This window comes from Podarcis liolepis, assembly GCF_965112155.1.
Source record: "Podarcis liolepis genome assembly, chromosome: 1".
Lineage (NCBI taxonomy): Eukaryota > Metazoa > Chordata > Lepidosauria > Squamata > Lacertidae > Podarcis > Podarcis liolepis.
This window is the reverse complement of record NC_139554.1, coordinates 47,324,224-47,340,588: the sequence shown is the minus strand read 5'-3', so window position 1 is coordinate 47,340,588 and position 16,365 is coordinate 47,324,224. Positions and strand designations below refer to the sequence as shown.

Genomic DNA, 16,365 nt, shown 5'->3' with positions numbered 1-16,365 from the left:
CAAGGGCAGCCCCACATAGAGTGAATTACAGTAGTTAAGCCTGGAGGTGACTGTCACATGGATCACTGTGGCCAGATCAGGGCAGGAAAGGTAAGGGACCAACTGCTTAATGCGGCGTAGGTGGATTTTGCACTCAAGTGGTGAGACAAATGCATTGTCCCTGTTCTCCAAGACATTGGCCTTATTCCAGATGTTGTGGAGCTGAGCTCTGGAATGTAAAATAGGTTTGGGGGCTGAGCCCTGACTAATGCTAAGCTCTGTAATTTAGGTTTCAAATACATATTTCAGGTTATTCTATTTAAGATGGTTTGAAGTTAAACTGGACACACACCTGGAGTTCAGAATAGTGAAGGGTGCCATCTGCGTTCTTTGCAGGCGAGTTCTACTAAGTGTATTTTGGAGAGTTTCCCACTGTATCAGTTTGTTCTTCATCTTGACTCCTCCTAATGGTTTATGAACCAATACTGCACATTTGCCATATGGTTCTGTATCTCTGCATTTCAAATAGGAGAACCACAGTGAAATTCACTAGCTGGTAAAGGCTAAAAGGTTATCTATCATGCTACTTCAGAGACCAAAAGCACTTGTAAACAAAATTTAGAAACAAAATTGTACTGTATTGTGTTTTACTGTAATTTTTCTTCTTGTGCTTTTTGTAGAGGTATAGAAAGCCCAAGACAAAGCATTTGGTCTTCTAGAAATTGTGGTTATGGAAGGGGGGGGAAAGTCTTCACTTATTTCTTTTTGTGATTGCTATCCGACCCTGGATGGTATGTCATGAGAAGTGCAGGTGTTCTTGTATAAAGAGAGTGGGGATAGAGAGGCACTTATGCATCTGCTCCTCCCAATGTTTGCTCAGCTGGTGTTGTGCTCCTAAATGGAAAGGGGAGTTTTTGCCCTTTCCTTACCTGCTGTTTCCATGACTTGCAGGCTTTTGTTTCGGGGGCTGGAGGGAGATGCCTCTTTCCCACACTGAAGACTTGTCAGTTACTGAATGTATTGCATGGCTTTTTGTTTCTTTGGTAGGGAAGGGGAAATTGTGTCATAAGGAACATAAAGCCTCCGATCTCTGCTGAGCGTTTGATCTGGGGATACAAATCTCCATTTTCAATGTCCCAGCCGTAGCATTTCGTACTCAATGCACTGTTGCCAGACGAGCCATTTTTGTGCCTTAGGTGGAAAATCTGTACAGTGCCACACAAGGCGGTAACATTTAATAATAAACTACATAAATAATAAAGGGGAATTTGTACGTTTATTTAAGATGACCCCATATCTACTTGTTGAGATGGGCCACCTCACCCTCTCTAATGTTGACAGTAACATTTCTCAAGACCTCTGGGTATAGGGTGGTATATTATTCAATAAATAATAAAAATAAAAATAATAAAACAAATCTGGGGTGATTCCTGATAGGTTTGGAGGATTTAGCTGGTATTGTTAGTGATCCTGTTAAAAGCTTCGTTGGCTTTAGAATGGTGAAGGCCTCTGGTGGTTGACTTGATTCTCCCTTCACCTGCTATGGAGAACCTATTTAGTACTAGGGAAGGATGAAACAGCCAATTTAGTTTATTTTCATTTCTCATTTTTTCAAACTTAAATTCAGTTCCTAACATTTCTGCAGTGATTTGCATTTTTTAAGTGCCTCACAAAAATTCAAGATTTTAGTGCGAATTTCTTGTAATATACACATCTTTGTATGCAGTTGTATACACATTTTTGCAAAATAGTTCCCCCTTATATAATGCATTTTGTGTGTTCCTTTCACTAATATATGCACACTTTACCTTAGTATATGCAGTAATTCTGCTGCACTGATCTGTGGACTTCAGGAAATTCATTTGGAATTAAGTTCAGAGTGAAATTGCAATGGCTTTTATTCTACAAACGAGAACTTAAAAGCTAAACCAGACACCACTTTTTTAAAATGGACTTGCTCTGAACCATGTCCTTCCATTTCTTGTTCCAGGCAAAACTGGACCATCTTTCTAATAGTTGGCTGCATGATTGGCTTCGTGCCATACACTGCCATGAAAGCATCCATGGGGAAATATGATTGTATTCTTCAGACTGTTTGATCCTAGGTGACTTGTGTAAATCCATGCCTACAAATGAAATTACACATTTCCCCAAAAGATCTTAACAGGAAAAATGTCATTCACAAATAAGTCACACTTATTTATGCTCTACCTTGAGCTCTTATAAATTAGTTTGGAGTGTCAAAGGGATTAATCCAAAATATAGCTTAAATGTTTTGTGGGTCAGCAGCCCTGATTGAAAGGAGATTCCTAGCACTTGCCTCACTTCTCCCATTTCTTGTTGGAAGATGAAATCTAGAATTTTAATCTCCCCAAAGGACTCCCTCCCTCTTTCGCTTCTTGTAGCAGCAGCAGTAGGTTGGCAGCATTGCTGGCCTGCTTCCCTGATGACAGCAAAAGTTGGAGAATGTGACAGTCTTATTCTTTTAAAAATGGTCACAGCTTTATTATCTTGGCCAAGTTGTCACTCAGCACCTCCTTCCCCTGCCCATTCATTATGCTGGACATTGTTCTTTTCCCTTAGCTCAGTCACTAATTTAACATAGAGAATGATTTATTTTCCGTTCTGTTTCTCTTTTTGATGACATTGACTCACTTTCCTAAACAGGTGTTTATAACTACTTTTTAAAAAGAGAATGCTGGTCTGGACCGTGGAAAGAAAGAATTTATGTATCATTTTTTTTCTCAGACAGATGTGGGGGAAACATATTTTCTCCCAAGCCGTTTAAGCAAGAAAAAAAATCAAATAAAATATGGCCCTTTCAGTTGTTCTGGAACTACATGTGAGCAGGGAGAAAAACACTTCTGAAAGCTAGGAAAAACATGGGGGAAATGAAGGAGAAAGAGGAAGCAATGAATTCTAACGGGGTGCAAAAATGGGGAGGTGGTAAAGGTAAAGGGACCCCTGACCATTAGGTCCAGTCGTGGCCGACTCTGGGGTTGTGGTGCTCATCTCGCTTTATTGGCCGAGGGAGCCGGAGTACAGCTTCCGGGTCATGTGGCCAGCATGACTAAGCCGCTTCTGGTGAACCAGAGCAACGCACGGAAACGCCGTTTACCTTCCTGCTGGAGCAGTACCTATTTATCTACTTGCACTTTGACGTGCTTTCGAACTGCTAGGTTGGCAGGAGCTGGAACCAAGAAATGGGAGCTCACCCCGTCACGGGGATTCGAACCACCGACCTTCTGAGCGGCAAGCCCTAGGCTCTGTGGTTTAACCCACAGCGCCACCCGCGTCAGGTAGCATAAAAAGAGGTTCCCAGGCTGCAGATTACCCAGCTGTGCAATAAATGTTTAAGGGTAAACTCGAGTAGGATTAACATGTGAAGCTAGAATAGAAAATCTAGCACAGAGAAGCTGTCAACATGTCCCCAACACTCAATAGATAAAAAAAAACCCACTGCAATCTCCCCAGTCTATCACAACCATCTCCACTCCTTCTTCAGTCATCTGCTTATACAGAGTTTGAGGACATGGTATGTCTTTCAGAACATAAGAAAAGCCTGCTGGATCCAGGTCATGGGCCCATCTAGTCCAGCATCTTGTTCTCATAGTGGCCAACCAGATTCCTTTGAGAAACCCATGAGCAGGACATTAGCACAAGATCACGTTCCCCTCCTGTGAGCCAGGAACAGATGCTCCATATTTTGAAGGATCGTAGTCAAGATTGCTTTGCTACCTCACCTGATGCTGTTGTGAACTCTTGGACTCGACATTTTGCTTTGAATTCCTGCATTGCAGAACTTTGCAAAGTTAAGATGTAAATATGTCTGGAATGCCCTTCATTTCAGTGGAGCATTTTCCATTGCATAAAACAAATAAATGGAAAACTTGAGCAGACCATGAAGGGGATTATTTGGCTCCCTTTTCCCTGCATCTGAATAAATGAATGACCCACCTCACCTTGACAGGAAAGGTGTAAATTGCTGTCAGGCAGAGAGCTTGAGTAATTTGGCAGCTTGTGATGTAATTGATTTGCGAGGATGCCCAGAGGCCTCTAACTGAATAACTCCTCTGTTTGTATACAGCACAGAAACAGTCACCTTAAAATAAAGAGTAAAGCCTGTCAGCAAAGCAAAGTTCCCTTAAATATCAGCTGAGGACTTAACTTTTCAGATTTTGTTTATTTTTTTAAATTACCCCTCCTCTCTACTCTATTTTGCAACCCTGATCAAGTTGCTCTCGTTACGCCAAGTTGCGCGCGCGCGCACACACACACACACACACACACACACAGAGTTGTTGTTTAAAGGCATCATTTGTGGAGATTTTTCTGAGGTAACATTATTTTGTGTGTGTATGGGGTGGTCCATCTAGGCCAGGGATAGCCAAATTGATGCCCCCTGGATGTTGCGGGACTACACTCCCAACATCCTTGACAACTGGCCATGCTCACTGGGGCAGAGAGGAGTTCTAGTATAGTATCATTCACTGGCTATCAGTAATCTAGGCAGTGGTTTCAAAATCTATGGAGAAAGCTATACTACACATCTCCCATGGTATCCCTATGTCTTAGGCTGTGTATGCACTAAAGCTTTTGTTAAGGGTGGCTGGGAACTGTAACTCTGTGAGGGTTAAAGAATGTATTTTGAAGATGTTTAAAATGATAGCATTCTCATAGCCTTACGGAATCATTTTGCGTGGGATTCTGGGTTGCATTCTTGGGAGCGCTTACAAAGCATCAGCCAGGACTGTCAAACTGTGATGTTGTAGTGTCTGGAAACTGGCTGTACCTTTGAACATAGTCAACACTCCTCCCCTACGGCTGTGTGTTCCACCAGCAAGAATGGTGAAAAAGCTTAAGGGAGGACCTCTTGATAAGATTCTCAGGAACTGCACCATTCCATGGAACACAGGTTAAAACTGCTGGATTCAGAGATGTACTAGCAACTGCAGCTGTTGGTATCTTATCTCCCTTAAGTAAAGGTAAAGGTAAAGTGGCCCCTGACCATTAGGCCCAGTTGTGGCAGACTCTGGGGTTGCGGCGCTCATCTCGCTTTATTGGCCGAGGGAGCTGGCGTACAACTTCCGGGTCATGTGGCCAGCATGACTAAGCCGCTTCGGGCGAACCAGAGCAGCGCACGGAAACGCCGTTTACCTTCCCGCCCGAGCAGTACCTATTTATCTACTTGCACTTTGACATGCTTTCAAACTGCTAGGTTGGCAGGAGCAGGGACTGAGTAGCGGAAGCTCACCCCGTCACAGGGATTCGAACTGCCGACCTTCTGATCGGCAGGTCCTAGGCTCTGTGCTTTAACCCACAGTGCCACCAACATCCCTTATCTCCCTTATCTCCCTTAACTATCAAGCACTAAAAAACAAAACAAAACAAAAACCCCACACAAACCTGATCACTGGCTAAAGATTATCTGGCAAAGTAATGTCTCGTAAAAACCTGAACCACAGTGGTGACTTTTGTGACAGCATCTTAGGCCTCTGGCTGTAGGATCATATTGCAAGTCATGTTTGAAGAAGGTAAATAGGGCTTAATTCCTTTATTTATGGGGTTTCCTAAATTACCAAGGTGGGAACAGGAGGTGGGGCTTCATCATATGCCCTGGATAGTGACCCTCCCTTTCTTTTCTTTTCCAGAGAAAGTTAACTCATGTGACCACGAGAGGCAAAGTGCTCTTGAAGAGGCCAGGCAGAACCCTCGTGAGGGGATTGTTATCCCTGAATGTGCCCCTGGAGGACTGTACAAGCCAGTGCAGTGTCACCAGTCCACAGGATATTGCTGGTGTGTTCTGGTAGACACTGGCCGACCTCTGCCTGGTACTTCCACCCGGTAAGAATACCTCCTTTTGAATTACATGTTAGAAAATAAAATAAACTGTGGCCTGGGGGTCAAGGAGCCACCACTTTAGGGTTCAGGACGTACACTCAATATACACTTTCTTTCTCATCTGCATTCTTGTTAGTGAATAGCATAGTTGGACCCAGAGGACAGAGGATTTATTGCCATTTCTCCTAGAGGAAAGCCATGGTAATGGCATATTAAATGTCAAAGAGAGGCAAATTTAAAATTAAATAATATTTTCTATGTCAGAAATGCTGGTGCATTTCTTTTCTGCACATTAAACTAGCTTAAGCCCCAGACAGATGGAAAACTAAGACAAAGGTATTTTAATATGATTCTGCATATTTTATTAAAGCTCCTCATTTTCTTTGCTGCTCCCTCCCTTGATATGTTAACCTGTCCTCACTTGCCTCTCTCTCCCACAGTCATTGCACTTGTTCCTTCAGGGCAACCTGTCCCCACCTGTTCCTGTAGAACCTTGGGAAACAGGCAAAGAAAACAGTGTGATGATGAGCTAGTGCAAATACTATAGACACAAAAATATTAATATGTTACCAATGCCTTAAGTGTAAAAACAAGCCAACAAAAAAAGGCATGTGTGAGACAGGTCTGTTTAGTTCTGAATTCTGGTTTGCTCAGGTTTCTGGGAGAGTTGTGGGGTGGTTTGGGGAGTCCCCACAAGACAGTGTGCCATGTCTGCTAAGTGATCTCCTTACATCCTTTGAACTTTCTAGGACTGGCCCTGGGAGTGGGGTAGGAGGTCAAGATGAGTAGCATTAAGCCCTAAGGAGAGAATCCTGTTCTTGCAACAACCAGTCCCATTATTTTGCTCTTTCTACCTGCCCCCCCCCCAATACTCCTGTGTCCAGTTTCTCTGATCCATTCCCTTCCACTAGCTCCAGGTATATAAAGTCGGCAAATAAATGCCATGGGGCACAACGTTCACACCTGCGTCTTGCGCTGCGCTCTTGCTCCAGCTAACACTTGTTCACGGGGTGGGGCAAAGAGTGGGAGAACTCCTGAAGTCCATCCCTTAAGGACATATTCTTTTTATATCTCTTTGGTCTCTAGATACGAGACCCCCGTGTGTGAAAGTGACGCCAGATCGAAGAGCCCAGAAACGGATGACCCTTTCAAAGACAGAGAACTTCCAGGTCAGAGTGGAGAAGAATTCTGTTTGTTCTACTCCCACCTCACTTGCTTATGGCAGCATTAAAAGCTAAGATAAATAAGATAATGAGAATTATAAAATCACAGATCTGTAGCGATGGAAAGGACCCAAAGGGCCATCTGGTTCACAGCAGGATTCACAGCTAAAGAATCCCAGACAGATAACCTAAGAGAGAACCTCTTCTTAAAAACCTGCAATGAGGGAGAGTCCACCACCTTCCAAGGTGGTCCGCTCCACTGTCAAACAGCTATTGCTGTCAGAAAGTTCTTCCTAATGTTTAGTCAGATGGCTCAGAGTGCTCTATGGACAGTTAGCAAGTGGACCTCTGAGTTGAGCTTTGTCTTGGGTTTTTATCTGTGCTCATCCTTCATTAAATATTGCTACACTCCCAGAAGATAATCGTAGGAAATTTCATCATCATATGTTTATTTGTATGCCACTGTCTCCCAAAGTGACTTGCAATATATCAAATGAGCAGTAATTACAGTGGTGCCCCGCAAGACGAATGCCCCGCAAGACGGAAAACTCGCTAGACGAAAGAGTTTTCCGTTTTGGAGGTGCTTCACAAAACAAATCTCCTATGGGCTTGCTTCGCAAGACGAAAATGTCTTGCGAGTTCCTGCGGGGGTTTTTTCCTCCCCCCCTTTTTCTAAGCCGCTAAGCCGCTTATCCGCTGATCTGATAAGCCGCTAAAAGCCGCTAATAGCGCTAATCCGCTAATCCATCAATGGGCTTGCTTCACAAGACGAAAAAACCGCTAGACGAAGAGAATCACAGAACGGATTCTTTTCGTCTTGCGAGGCACCACTGTATAGTAGTTCACAAGGCATATTAGAAACCATTTGAAACAACCAGAATAAGAATAAGACCAAAAAAACAAATCCCTGAAAAGTTAAGAGAAGAAATTACCCCTCCATGTAAAGTCTGAAATAAATATATGCTTTGAATGTGGGAAGTAATCCTACTCCACCCCTGGCTTTCCACTTACTTCCGAACATTTCTGTTGGGTTCCATGTTCCTCAGAGTAATTCTTCTACAAACTTTGGTACAAAAATGGTGGAGGCCAGAAGAATGTGGCTGGCTGGTTACTCAAACATGCCCTTCTGCACATGTGTGGCTACTAGTTTTTTATACTAGTTTACTGATGATTTATGAGCTGTTGGAGGTAATTTTAATTATTTTTAAATCTTGTAGCGTCTGGTGATATTTATTTTTAAATCTGAACCTTGCATTTTAATCCTTTATGGATTTCCACATCACCAGAAACTGTATTTGTGTGGATCCAGTTGTGCTACTGTATTTTAAATGAAAGTAAACAAACATCCACACTGTGATTTAAAACATCCATGTGAACTGAAATCCACGTTAATCTCTGCTATTGCTATCTTGGTGAGTATGTGTGCTTGAGTTCCTGTGTCCTCATCGCCTCCTTTACCTTTTCCCTTTGCTGCATTTCCTATTGTGTCGGGAGGACTTTTTACACTGATTTCTATGCAGAACTTGCTGTATGCATTTGTTCAACCATTCTTCCGTCTTTGCCTTGTTGACTTTGGGAGCAGCACCATAGAATGCATATATGACAGAAAACTAAAATGTGGGTCACATTTGGAAGGGGGTGGGTGGGCAGGTGTGATTTAGGCTGCCTGCAAAAATGCAAGACACAGCAGTCATTAGAACTGCACCCAGACCAAATTTGACAACTCCATACAGCATAGACATGGCCTTGGGAAGAAGAAGAACCTGTTCTGACTACCATTTGTTCAAAGGAAGCTTGTATTCCCTTTGCAGGCTGCCCAGAAGGGAAGAAAGTAGAATTTATTACAAGTTTACTGGATGCTCTCACCACAGACATGGTACAGGCCATTAACTCAGCAGCACCTGCTGGAGGCGGAAGGTGAGTTTGGGAGGCATTCAAGTTGAACTGAAACAGGAGAACCAAAGATGTCTCTGGTCTTAAAGGAGACTATTTCATTTGAATAATACACTAGGGAAATTCAGGTTCTGGACTCGGTCATAAGTAGGGATGGGGAAGAATTTGATTCAGTTTGCTTTTGAAGGTGTATGTACCCGATTTGTCGTTTTTGAAACAATATGCAAACCGAGAAACAGCCGTTCTTTGAAATTCACCCATCTCCGAATTTTGCAATGAATATGCATCTATGAATCAGTCTGCCTAAGTCTTGTGCATTTCCCATTGGTTTTGTAACAGTGCACATTATCATATTTTAGAAAAGTGCAGTGGGCAAAGTAATATGACCTTCAGTTTCCGAAGCAGATATTTTTGAGAGTGTTATTTCATACCTTATTTACTGAATTTTAATGGCTTTTGTAAAGGATATCTTAATTTGGCATTTCTGACTTGTTAATCGTATTAGTGGTTGAATGTCTGTGAACTGGATGTTCTGCAGTCTGCTGGTATGTTCAACATGCAATGCAAATATAAATGCAGATGATATTTTTTTAAAAAAAACACATTTTCCTTGGATTTAAGACTAACATGAGCCAAAAACCTCTGTAGGAGGAGGTATGCTTACCCTTTTCTAAGCCAGAAGTGGCTTGCTTTCAGATTTAAGTAATTTTGTTGTATCAAATACAGTGAGTCAGAGGTGAAGAAGACTCCAGAGAGTATTTGGCATCCTTAATAGTTTGTGTTTCAGTCTTTGTGCCATTGTAAGCAGCACTCTTTAAAATAAAGGAGGCAAAGTTAGTTTGCTGGAGAACCTAGGCAAATGTAAATAGAAAAACCTGTGATTTCTTAAAAGCCCTTACCATGCCAATAACTGATTTTCATGAAGTAGTGTTTGCAGAAAATAACTTTTAAGCAGTACCTGATCTCAGATGAACTCACCAGAGGAAAACTGCATCCTGGTTTTTAGGAAAAAAGGAAGGACAAACTACATTCTGAGTGCAGGAAAAGTACGCTAAAAGGGGCAGGGGAACAGCAGCTCTTTTAAGATCCCAGGGTTTCTCATTGCCTGGTGTTCAAACAACTCATTGACTGAAAACACTGACAGGAGAGAGCAGCCAGAAATTTAACGATTGCATTTTCCTTCATAACCTGCTTTCTAGTAGGGCTAGAAACTTACTGTTAAAATAAAATACAATCTCAGGCACCCCAGGGCGTGTCACTAACCAGACTCTATCTCTGCATATAGGAGACAACATGCTTGAGACAAAGCTTCTGAAGTTGTGATCAATATGAGGTTTTTTTTTAGTCCTTCAGCATTTCAGGGATTGCTAGGCTTCCATCACACATTCCCAGTTACTTACATGGTTTACATTACAGTTGTATGTACCTTGGATCCCGAACGCCCTGGAACTCGGACGTTTTGGCTCCCGAATGCCACAAACCCGGAAGTGATTGTCCCAGTTTGTGAACGTTCTTTTGGAACCCAAATGTCCGACGGGGCTTCCACAGCTTCTGATTGGCTGCAGGAGCTTTCTGCAGCGAATCAGAAGCCACAATTTGGTTTTCGAATGTTTTGGATCAAATGGACTTCCGGAACGGATTCTGTCGACTTCAAAGGTATCTTGATTTGTTTCTGTGGGAACTGGGTGGCATGGTCAGATGGAAGGTATCAGTCATGTCACTGCTTTACAGCATTTATTTGCTATTTTGCTTGTATGCCAGCCTTTGGGGGAGAGCATGAGGTGACAAACGGGGGCAGATTGTAAGGTTGTGATTTTAAACCTTGCTCGTGACTATAGAGAGGTGGGTGTTTGAGATGGGTGCTTGTTTGGATTCACAAATGTGTTGCAAATGAACGACACAACTATTTTGAGAAGCAGTAATATGCTGCTTGTCATGGCTGAGAAGAACCAATGTGCTGGTTGTGTCCTCCTCCTCATTTGCTAAGGAGCATAATATAGTGCCCTGATGTTAAACTCAGATAAATCTGGCAGGAGACAGAATAGTATGTGGTGTTCATTAGTGGGCTTTGTTTCTGAGTGAGGTCAGCGGTTCCACTGTTCTGTCACTCGAATTCCTCACTTTCTATCGCGAACAACTGTTTTCATCTTGATAGCAGGGCCAGAAACTGCCAGCCCACAGAGGGCCTTAGCAAATGTTTTCAATTTTCTACAGATGTTCACTCAGCAATTTGCTGTCCTTTTGAAACCCTGTGAGGCAATTTGTACCTGCAATACCATACCACATGTTTTCAGACGAATTTATTGTGCAGATGCTTTTACATATGTCCAACTTTACTATTATTTTTATTTAATTACTGCAAGGGGAGAATTCTGATTGTGGGAAGATGACAATACTTAAGATTTCCACTGCATTATAGAATGTTCAAAGTGCTTCACATTGATTATCTCAGAGGTTTAGGCTATACCAGATGAATGAATTCAAGCATTTCAACTCAAAGGGGCTAGGAAGTAAAAAACAAAACAAAACACCGCAGCAGAAGCAGCACAACATCACATGGTATCTAAAAAGCACATTCAAGCATGCAACTAAATTTACTTACCTTTTAAATGGCTCAAGACCGCAATACCTCAAGGGGCCGCCTCTGTGCATATGAACCAGCCCAGACCCTGCAATCACTATCTGAGCCCCTTCTTTGTGTGTCTTCTCCACTAGAGATCCTGAGGGGGGCAACATGAGAGCGAGCCTTTTCAGCAGTGGCTTTCCACATGTGGAATGCTCTTCCCAGGGAGACTCGCCTGGCACCTTCATTGCATATCCTTAGGCACCGGGCAAAAGCCTTCCTCTTCTCCCAGGCCTTTGCTTTGTACATGTTGTGGTAGGACTCCATTGAAAGAGGAAGAACTGCTGATGCCCTGTCTAGTTTGACCCTTAGCTTAATAACCATTCTAAGCCTATTGATGGATTAACAGGCGATAGCTCTGTCTTGCAGTGCACCTTTACAGATGGTTTTATTCCTTCATTTTGTAGGTGGATAAAATGTGGCTCACCGTTAGATCCACTATAAGACCTCATAGTGGAAATTGTAGTCCATAACATGGCTGTGTGCTTGTGTGCATCTATACGTGTTTGTGGTGTTACCACGGCAAAAGGGAGAAACAGCCTTATGTTTGCCAACCCCCTTTTCCCTTAAAAAGCTGACCTAGGTAAACATGTTTTTGTTGGTCAGGTTAACCTGGGTGTGTGGAGGAGGGGAGAGGTGATCTCATTTCCTCCTGCATCTACATCTAAGGAGCTTTCTTCAAACTATCTGTGTGCAGCATTAGCAGAACTGTTGACTTTGTTCTGATGTGGTCAAGCAAAGTAGGCTCTTGAGACTTTCTACGCTATTCCTTATTTTGTTGTAAGTCTTAGGGGGTTTTTTGGTGTGTGGTGGAGCAGAAGGCAAACTATCTTTTTGAACAAATTTACTGCCCCTTTTCTGCAAGACTTGCAGTTTTGGAAGATCTTTCATGTGGTTCAAGTTTAGTGAGAGATGGTGGCATGTAGGGAAACAGTAACCTACGAAGTGGGTAACTGTGTTCTCTTACAGGTTTTTTCCTTTCCTGATGGTTTTGGCTGAGAGTGAGGCAACACACACTTTAAACAATAGATCTAAGCATCTCTAAAACAAGTACCTTCTAAGCCAGGTGTATGTTGTGGATCTGCTTCACCACCAAGAGCTGAATTACAAAGAGAAATTTAAATAAGCAATATTCCTTGTTTATTACATTAATGCTCTAGTACACTAATTTTCTGCTTGAATTTCCCCATGTGTTAGATATTATAAACAAGCCCTTCCATCTGATAGAAGAGACTGCTAGAAGTCCCCTTAATGATTTCTAAAAAAAATCAAAAGCACAGCTTTCCCTAATAACCATTTGCTATTGCTAGACTTAAGCAAACAAAATAGGACTCCATCAGAACTTTTGTCAAGAGTCTGCTCTGCCTTAGAGTGTGTGTGTGTGTGTGTGTGTGTGTGTGTGTGTGTGTGTATTGAAAAATTGGGGGTTGCGTTTCCTGTGAGCCTTCCTTCTCTTTTTTCCAGGTTCTCTGAGCCTGATCCCAGCCACACGTTGGAAGAGCGGGTAGTCCATTGGTATTTCAGCCAGCTGGACAACAATAACAGCAATGACATCAACAAGAGGGAGATGAAGCCCTTCAAGCGCTATGTCAAGAAGAAAGCCAAGCCCAAGAAATGTACGCGGCGCTTCATTGACTACTGTGACCTCAACAAGGACAAGTCCATCTCACTACAAGAACTTAAAGGTTGCCTGGGCGTTGGGAAGGAAGGAGGTGGGTAACACTTTTGTCATACCTAAAGAACACAGGTGGGGAAGCTCAGGCTTGGCAGGGTGGTAATGTGTCTGACCATCAAGATTTTCTCCAGCCAAACCCTCTCTCCAGCCCTACTTTGAGTGCTTTTGCCTGGCAAGAATGTTTGCCTGGATGCAGGATAGAGTTCTGTGTGTAGAAACCAGTTTATTGTATAAAAGTAATATTTGCATGCATTATTCTGCCCACTTTTACCTCAGCTGTCACTGGCATGTGGCCCCCAGAAGGTTGCACAGAAGGGAATGTGGCCCCCAGGCTGTCAAAGGTTCCTCACCCCTGCGGTAGCACTTGAACAAACCAGTCTGCTTTAGGAAGCAGCCTAAAGTTTAGCACCCTCTGGTGGCCATTGCCAAAGATGTCAGTTTGCAAAAAGAAACATGAAATCATGTTTCTGAGCTTCAAAGTTGCCCAGATGTGTTCAGTTTATATTTCCATGGACACTAAAAGAAGTACCTTTTATAACCAGGAGAAGGCACTTTTGCTCCTAGCAAATTTATACCTGAAATCACTCGCATCTTTAGCAAGAGGTGGTTATCTTGAAACCGGCATTCTCAAGCTTTTTTGGACAAATCATCATTCTATAAAATGACACTTTTTGGTGGTGGTCTGAAACATTGCACATGGCAGATTGGTTTGCACATGGCAGATTTATTTTTCCTAAGTCTACTTCATCACTACTTCTTGAAAATACAGGCTACTCTGACTCAGCCAAAATACCTTTGCTGTAGAGGGATGTGACCTTTACACTTTCTGCTTGACTTCTTCCTTGCGGGCCTTCAGTCATCATCACTGGTAGATCAGCCTTGCTACTTTCTTAAATCTGCAGTCTTTATTATACATGAAAAAATTCACTGGACAAAGGATTTATATTTTGCAGGGAGCGTTGGAAGTTTCCCCCATGGAAAAAGACAAGGTGTTAACCCTTTCAGTAAGTACTTCTGTAATTCCTTCCCCTTCCTCCTGATCTGAGTCACTCTTGATCAGCTGTGTGTTTTGGTGTTCTCCCCCCCACCCCCAATCCTGCCTAAACCTACTGCTAGCCATTGCCTGGCCCAACTATAATGGAAAGAAGCTAGCCCTGTGGATAATACTGATTAAGCAGGCAAGAGGGTGCTTCCATATGACAAGCTGTATTGATCGCTGGGATAGCTCTTGTCAGTATTTATTTATTGAACTTCATTTAAAACACTTGGATGCTACCTTTCCACATCTCTAGGTATCTCAAGGGGAAATAAAATTAAGACAACAATGAAATTCAATAAATGTGCCTAAGACAGTATATATTAATATGCATGGGAGAGAGGGCTCCTGGAGAAGCAAAACACAAAATAACCCACCTAGCCCAATGTCGCCTAAAATAAAAATGATTGGCAACCTTTCTGAAAGAGGGCACTCATTCAGAGCCTGGCTCTCACCCTTTGACTGCAACTACTACCGAGTGGAGTAGTCCTTGAGATAGAAGCAGCATAGTTTTTTATTAGCTGCACCTTCTGAGTTGGTTTTAAGGGCAAACCCAGGTAAAGTCCTTTACACTACTCGGCGCTTAGCCATTCTTCTGTTTGTCCCATGTTTTATAGGCATGGGGTCCGAGAAGTGTTGCGGGTTTTCCTGGGGAAAGCCATGGGACAAAAGATAAACCTCTTGGAACTGTGCCTAGAAATCACAGGGCAAGAGGAAGTGCGGGTGAGAGCCCTCAGTCCTCATGGCTGCATATAGTGAGGTTTCTGCTGTCTGAAAAAGGGACAAAGCTTTTGCAACAGGTATAGCCAGTAAAATATGCTCCTTACCAATGAGTTTGGTGTATACTAGTGGTTGTTACCAAATTGGTATGTGCAATAGGAGAGATATCCCCACCCCAGCAATTCATCTGTATTAAACCCCAAGGTGTGCAGAAGGGAGGGAGGGAGAAAGAAAGAGAAGCCCTATTTTTTGGTAGCCTTACTGTGTATTGCATTCCCAGGTATTATTAGCTTGTTTCACAGGGGAAATCTGTTCATTGCTTACTAAAAATTTAATTGGAGATTTCACAATTTTGTTTCTTCCCTCCCTCAAACTGTTGCTGTTTCCCGCTCCATCTCTCCCCAACTTTAGTCGGACGTCTTGTCTAAGAGCTGATGGAAAAGCATGAACCAGATGGAAGGAAGGACAAACCGGACACATCGCCATTTGAAAACACTCAGGTGGAACTGGCAACATCCAATGTAGCAGAAGTGGCCACCACAACATTTGCACTTTTGGAGAAAAAAAAAATAGCGAAGAGGGGTGGAAGTTGGTCTACTTATTATGCCATTTTATATAGTACTTTAGAGAAGAAGAAAGAGTAAACAAAGAAAAAAGAAAGATAAAGAAAACTGAACAGCTACTGATGAGTTAAATGTTAGGGATTTGCTTGGACTTGAAGAATGATGTTTAATATACTGTATATAAATGTAAATTGTACAGTTGTCTTGTGCTGGCCTTAGTGTGACTATTTGGTTTCTGCCTATGACTTTTTTGAAGCTGGTTTAGATTAAAGGGGTACAGAGGACTCTGGAATCCAGGGATGCATTGGTTTCTGCAACCAATCAAAATTCAACTCTTTTCTTGCACAAGCATCATCATGATTCAAATAAGTCAACAGTGTTGGTGGCTCACACATTACTTGAACACCGTGTGTGCATGTGTGCATGCTCACATACACATCCATACACAAACACAAATGCAGAAAATGGGACTAGTCAGCACTAGTCCCACTCAGAATAGTTTCTCCCTCTGGAGCAGGGGTCTGCAACCTTTAAGACAAAAAGAGCCACTTGGACCCGTTTCCGAAGGGGGAAAAAACTGGGAGCCACAAAACCACTGTGACATTTAAAACAAATATATCTCCGGAGCCGCGATCTGACAGCGGGCGGGAAGGTGACATCGGGACGGTGTGTGACTAACGCATGCACCGCCCCCATGCGACGTCACAGCCAGTACAGCGCCCGCCACAGTGGGGAGTGTCGGGGCGCACAATGCGCCTCCTCCCCTCACTAGTATCTGCCCCGGAGCCGCGGCAAAGGTGTAAAAGAGCCACATGCGGCTCCGGAGCCGCGGGTTGCAGACCCCTGCTCTGGAGCATCTGAGGGCTAATTTT

At 42.9% G+C, this 16,365-nt stretch overlaps 1 protein-coding gene across 2 annotated transcripts in view; it reads left to right on the top strand.

Moving 5' to 3' along the window:
• Positions 1 to 16,003, top strand: part of SMOC1 (SPARC related modular calcium binding 1) — a 60,004-nt gene extending 44,001 nt beyond the window's left edge. For both annotated transcript variants that reach the window (XM_083509122.1, XM_083509123.1), the window contains exons 8-13: positions 5,631 to 5,823; positions 6,907 to 6,989; positions 8,795 to 8,900; positions 12,964 to 13,211; positions 14,128 to 14,178; positions 15,342 to 16,003. In XM_083509122.1, the coding sequence (XP_083365248.1) occupies positions 5,631 to 5,823; positions 6,907 to 6,989; positions 8,795 to 8,900; positions 12,964 to 13,211; positions 14,128 to 14,178; positions 15,342 to 15,358 (698 nt within the window). In that variant the 3' untranslated portion in view covers positions 15,359 to 16,003. The remainder of the gene's footprint in view (positions 1 to 5,630; positions 5,824 to 6,906; positions 6,990 to 8,794; positions 8,901 to 12,963; positions 13,212 to 14,127; positions 14,179 to 15,341) is intronic.
• Positions 16,004 to 16,365: the final 362 nt, after the last annotated feature.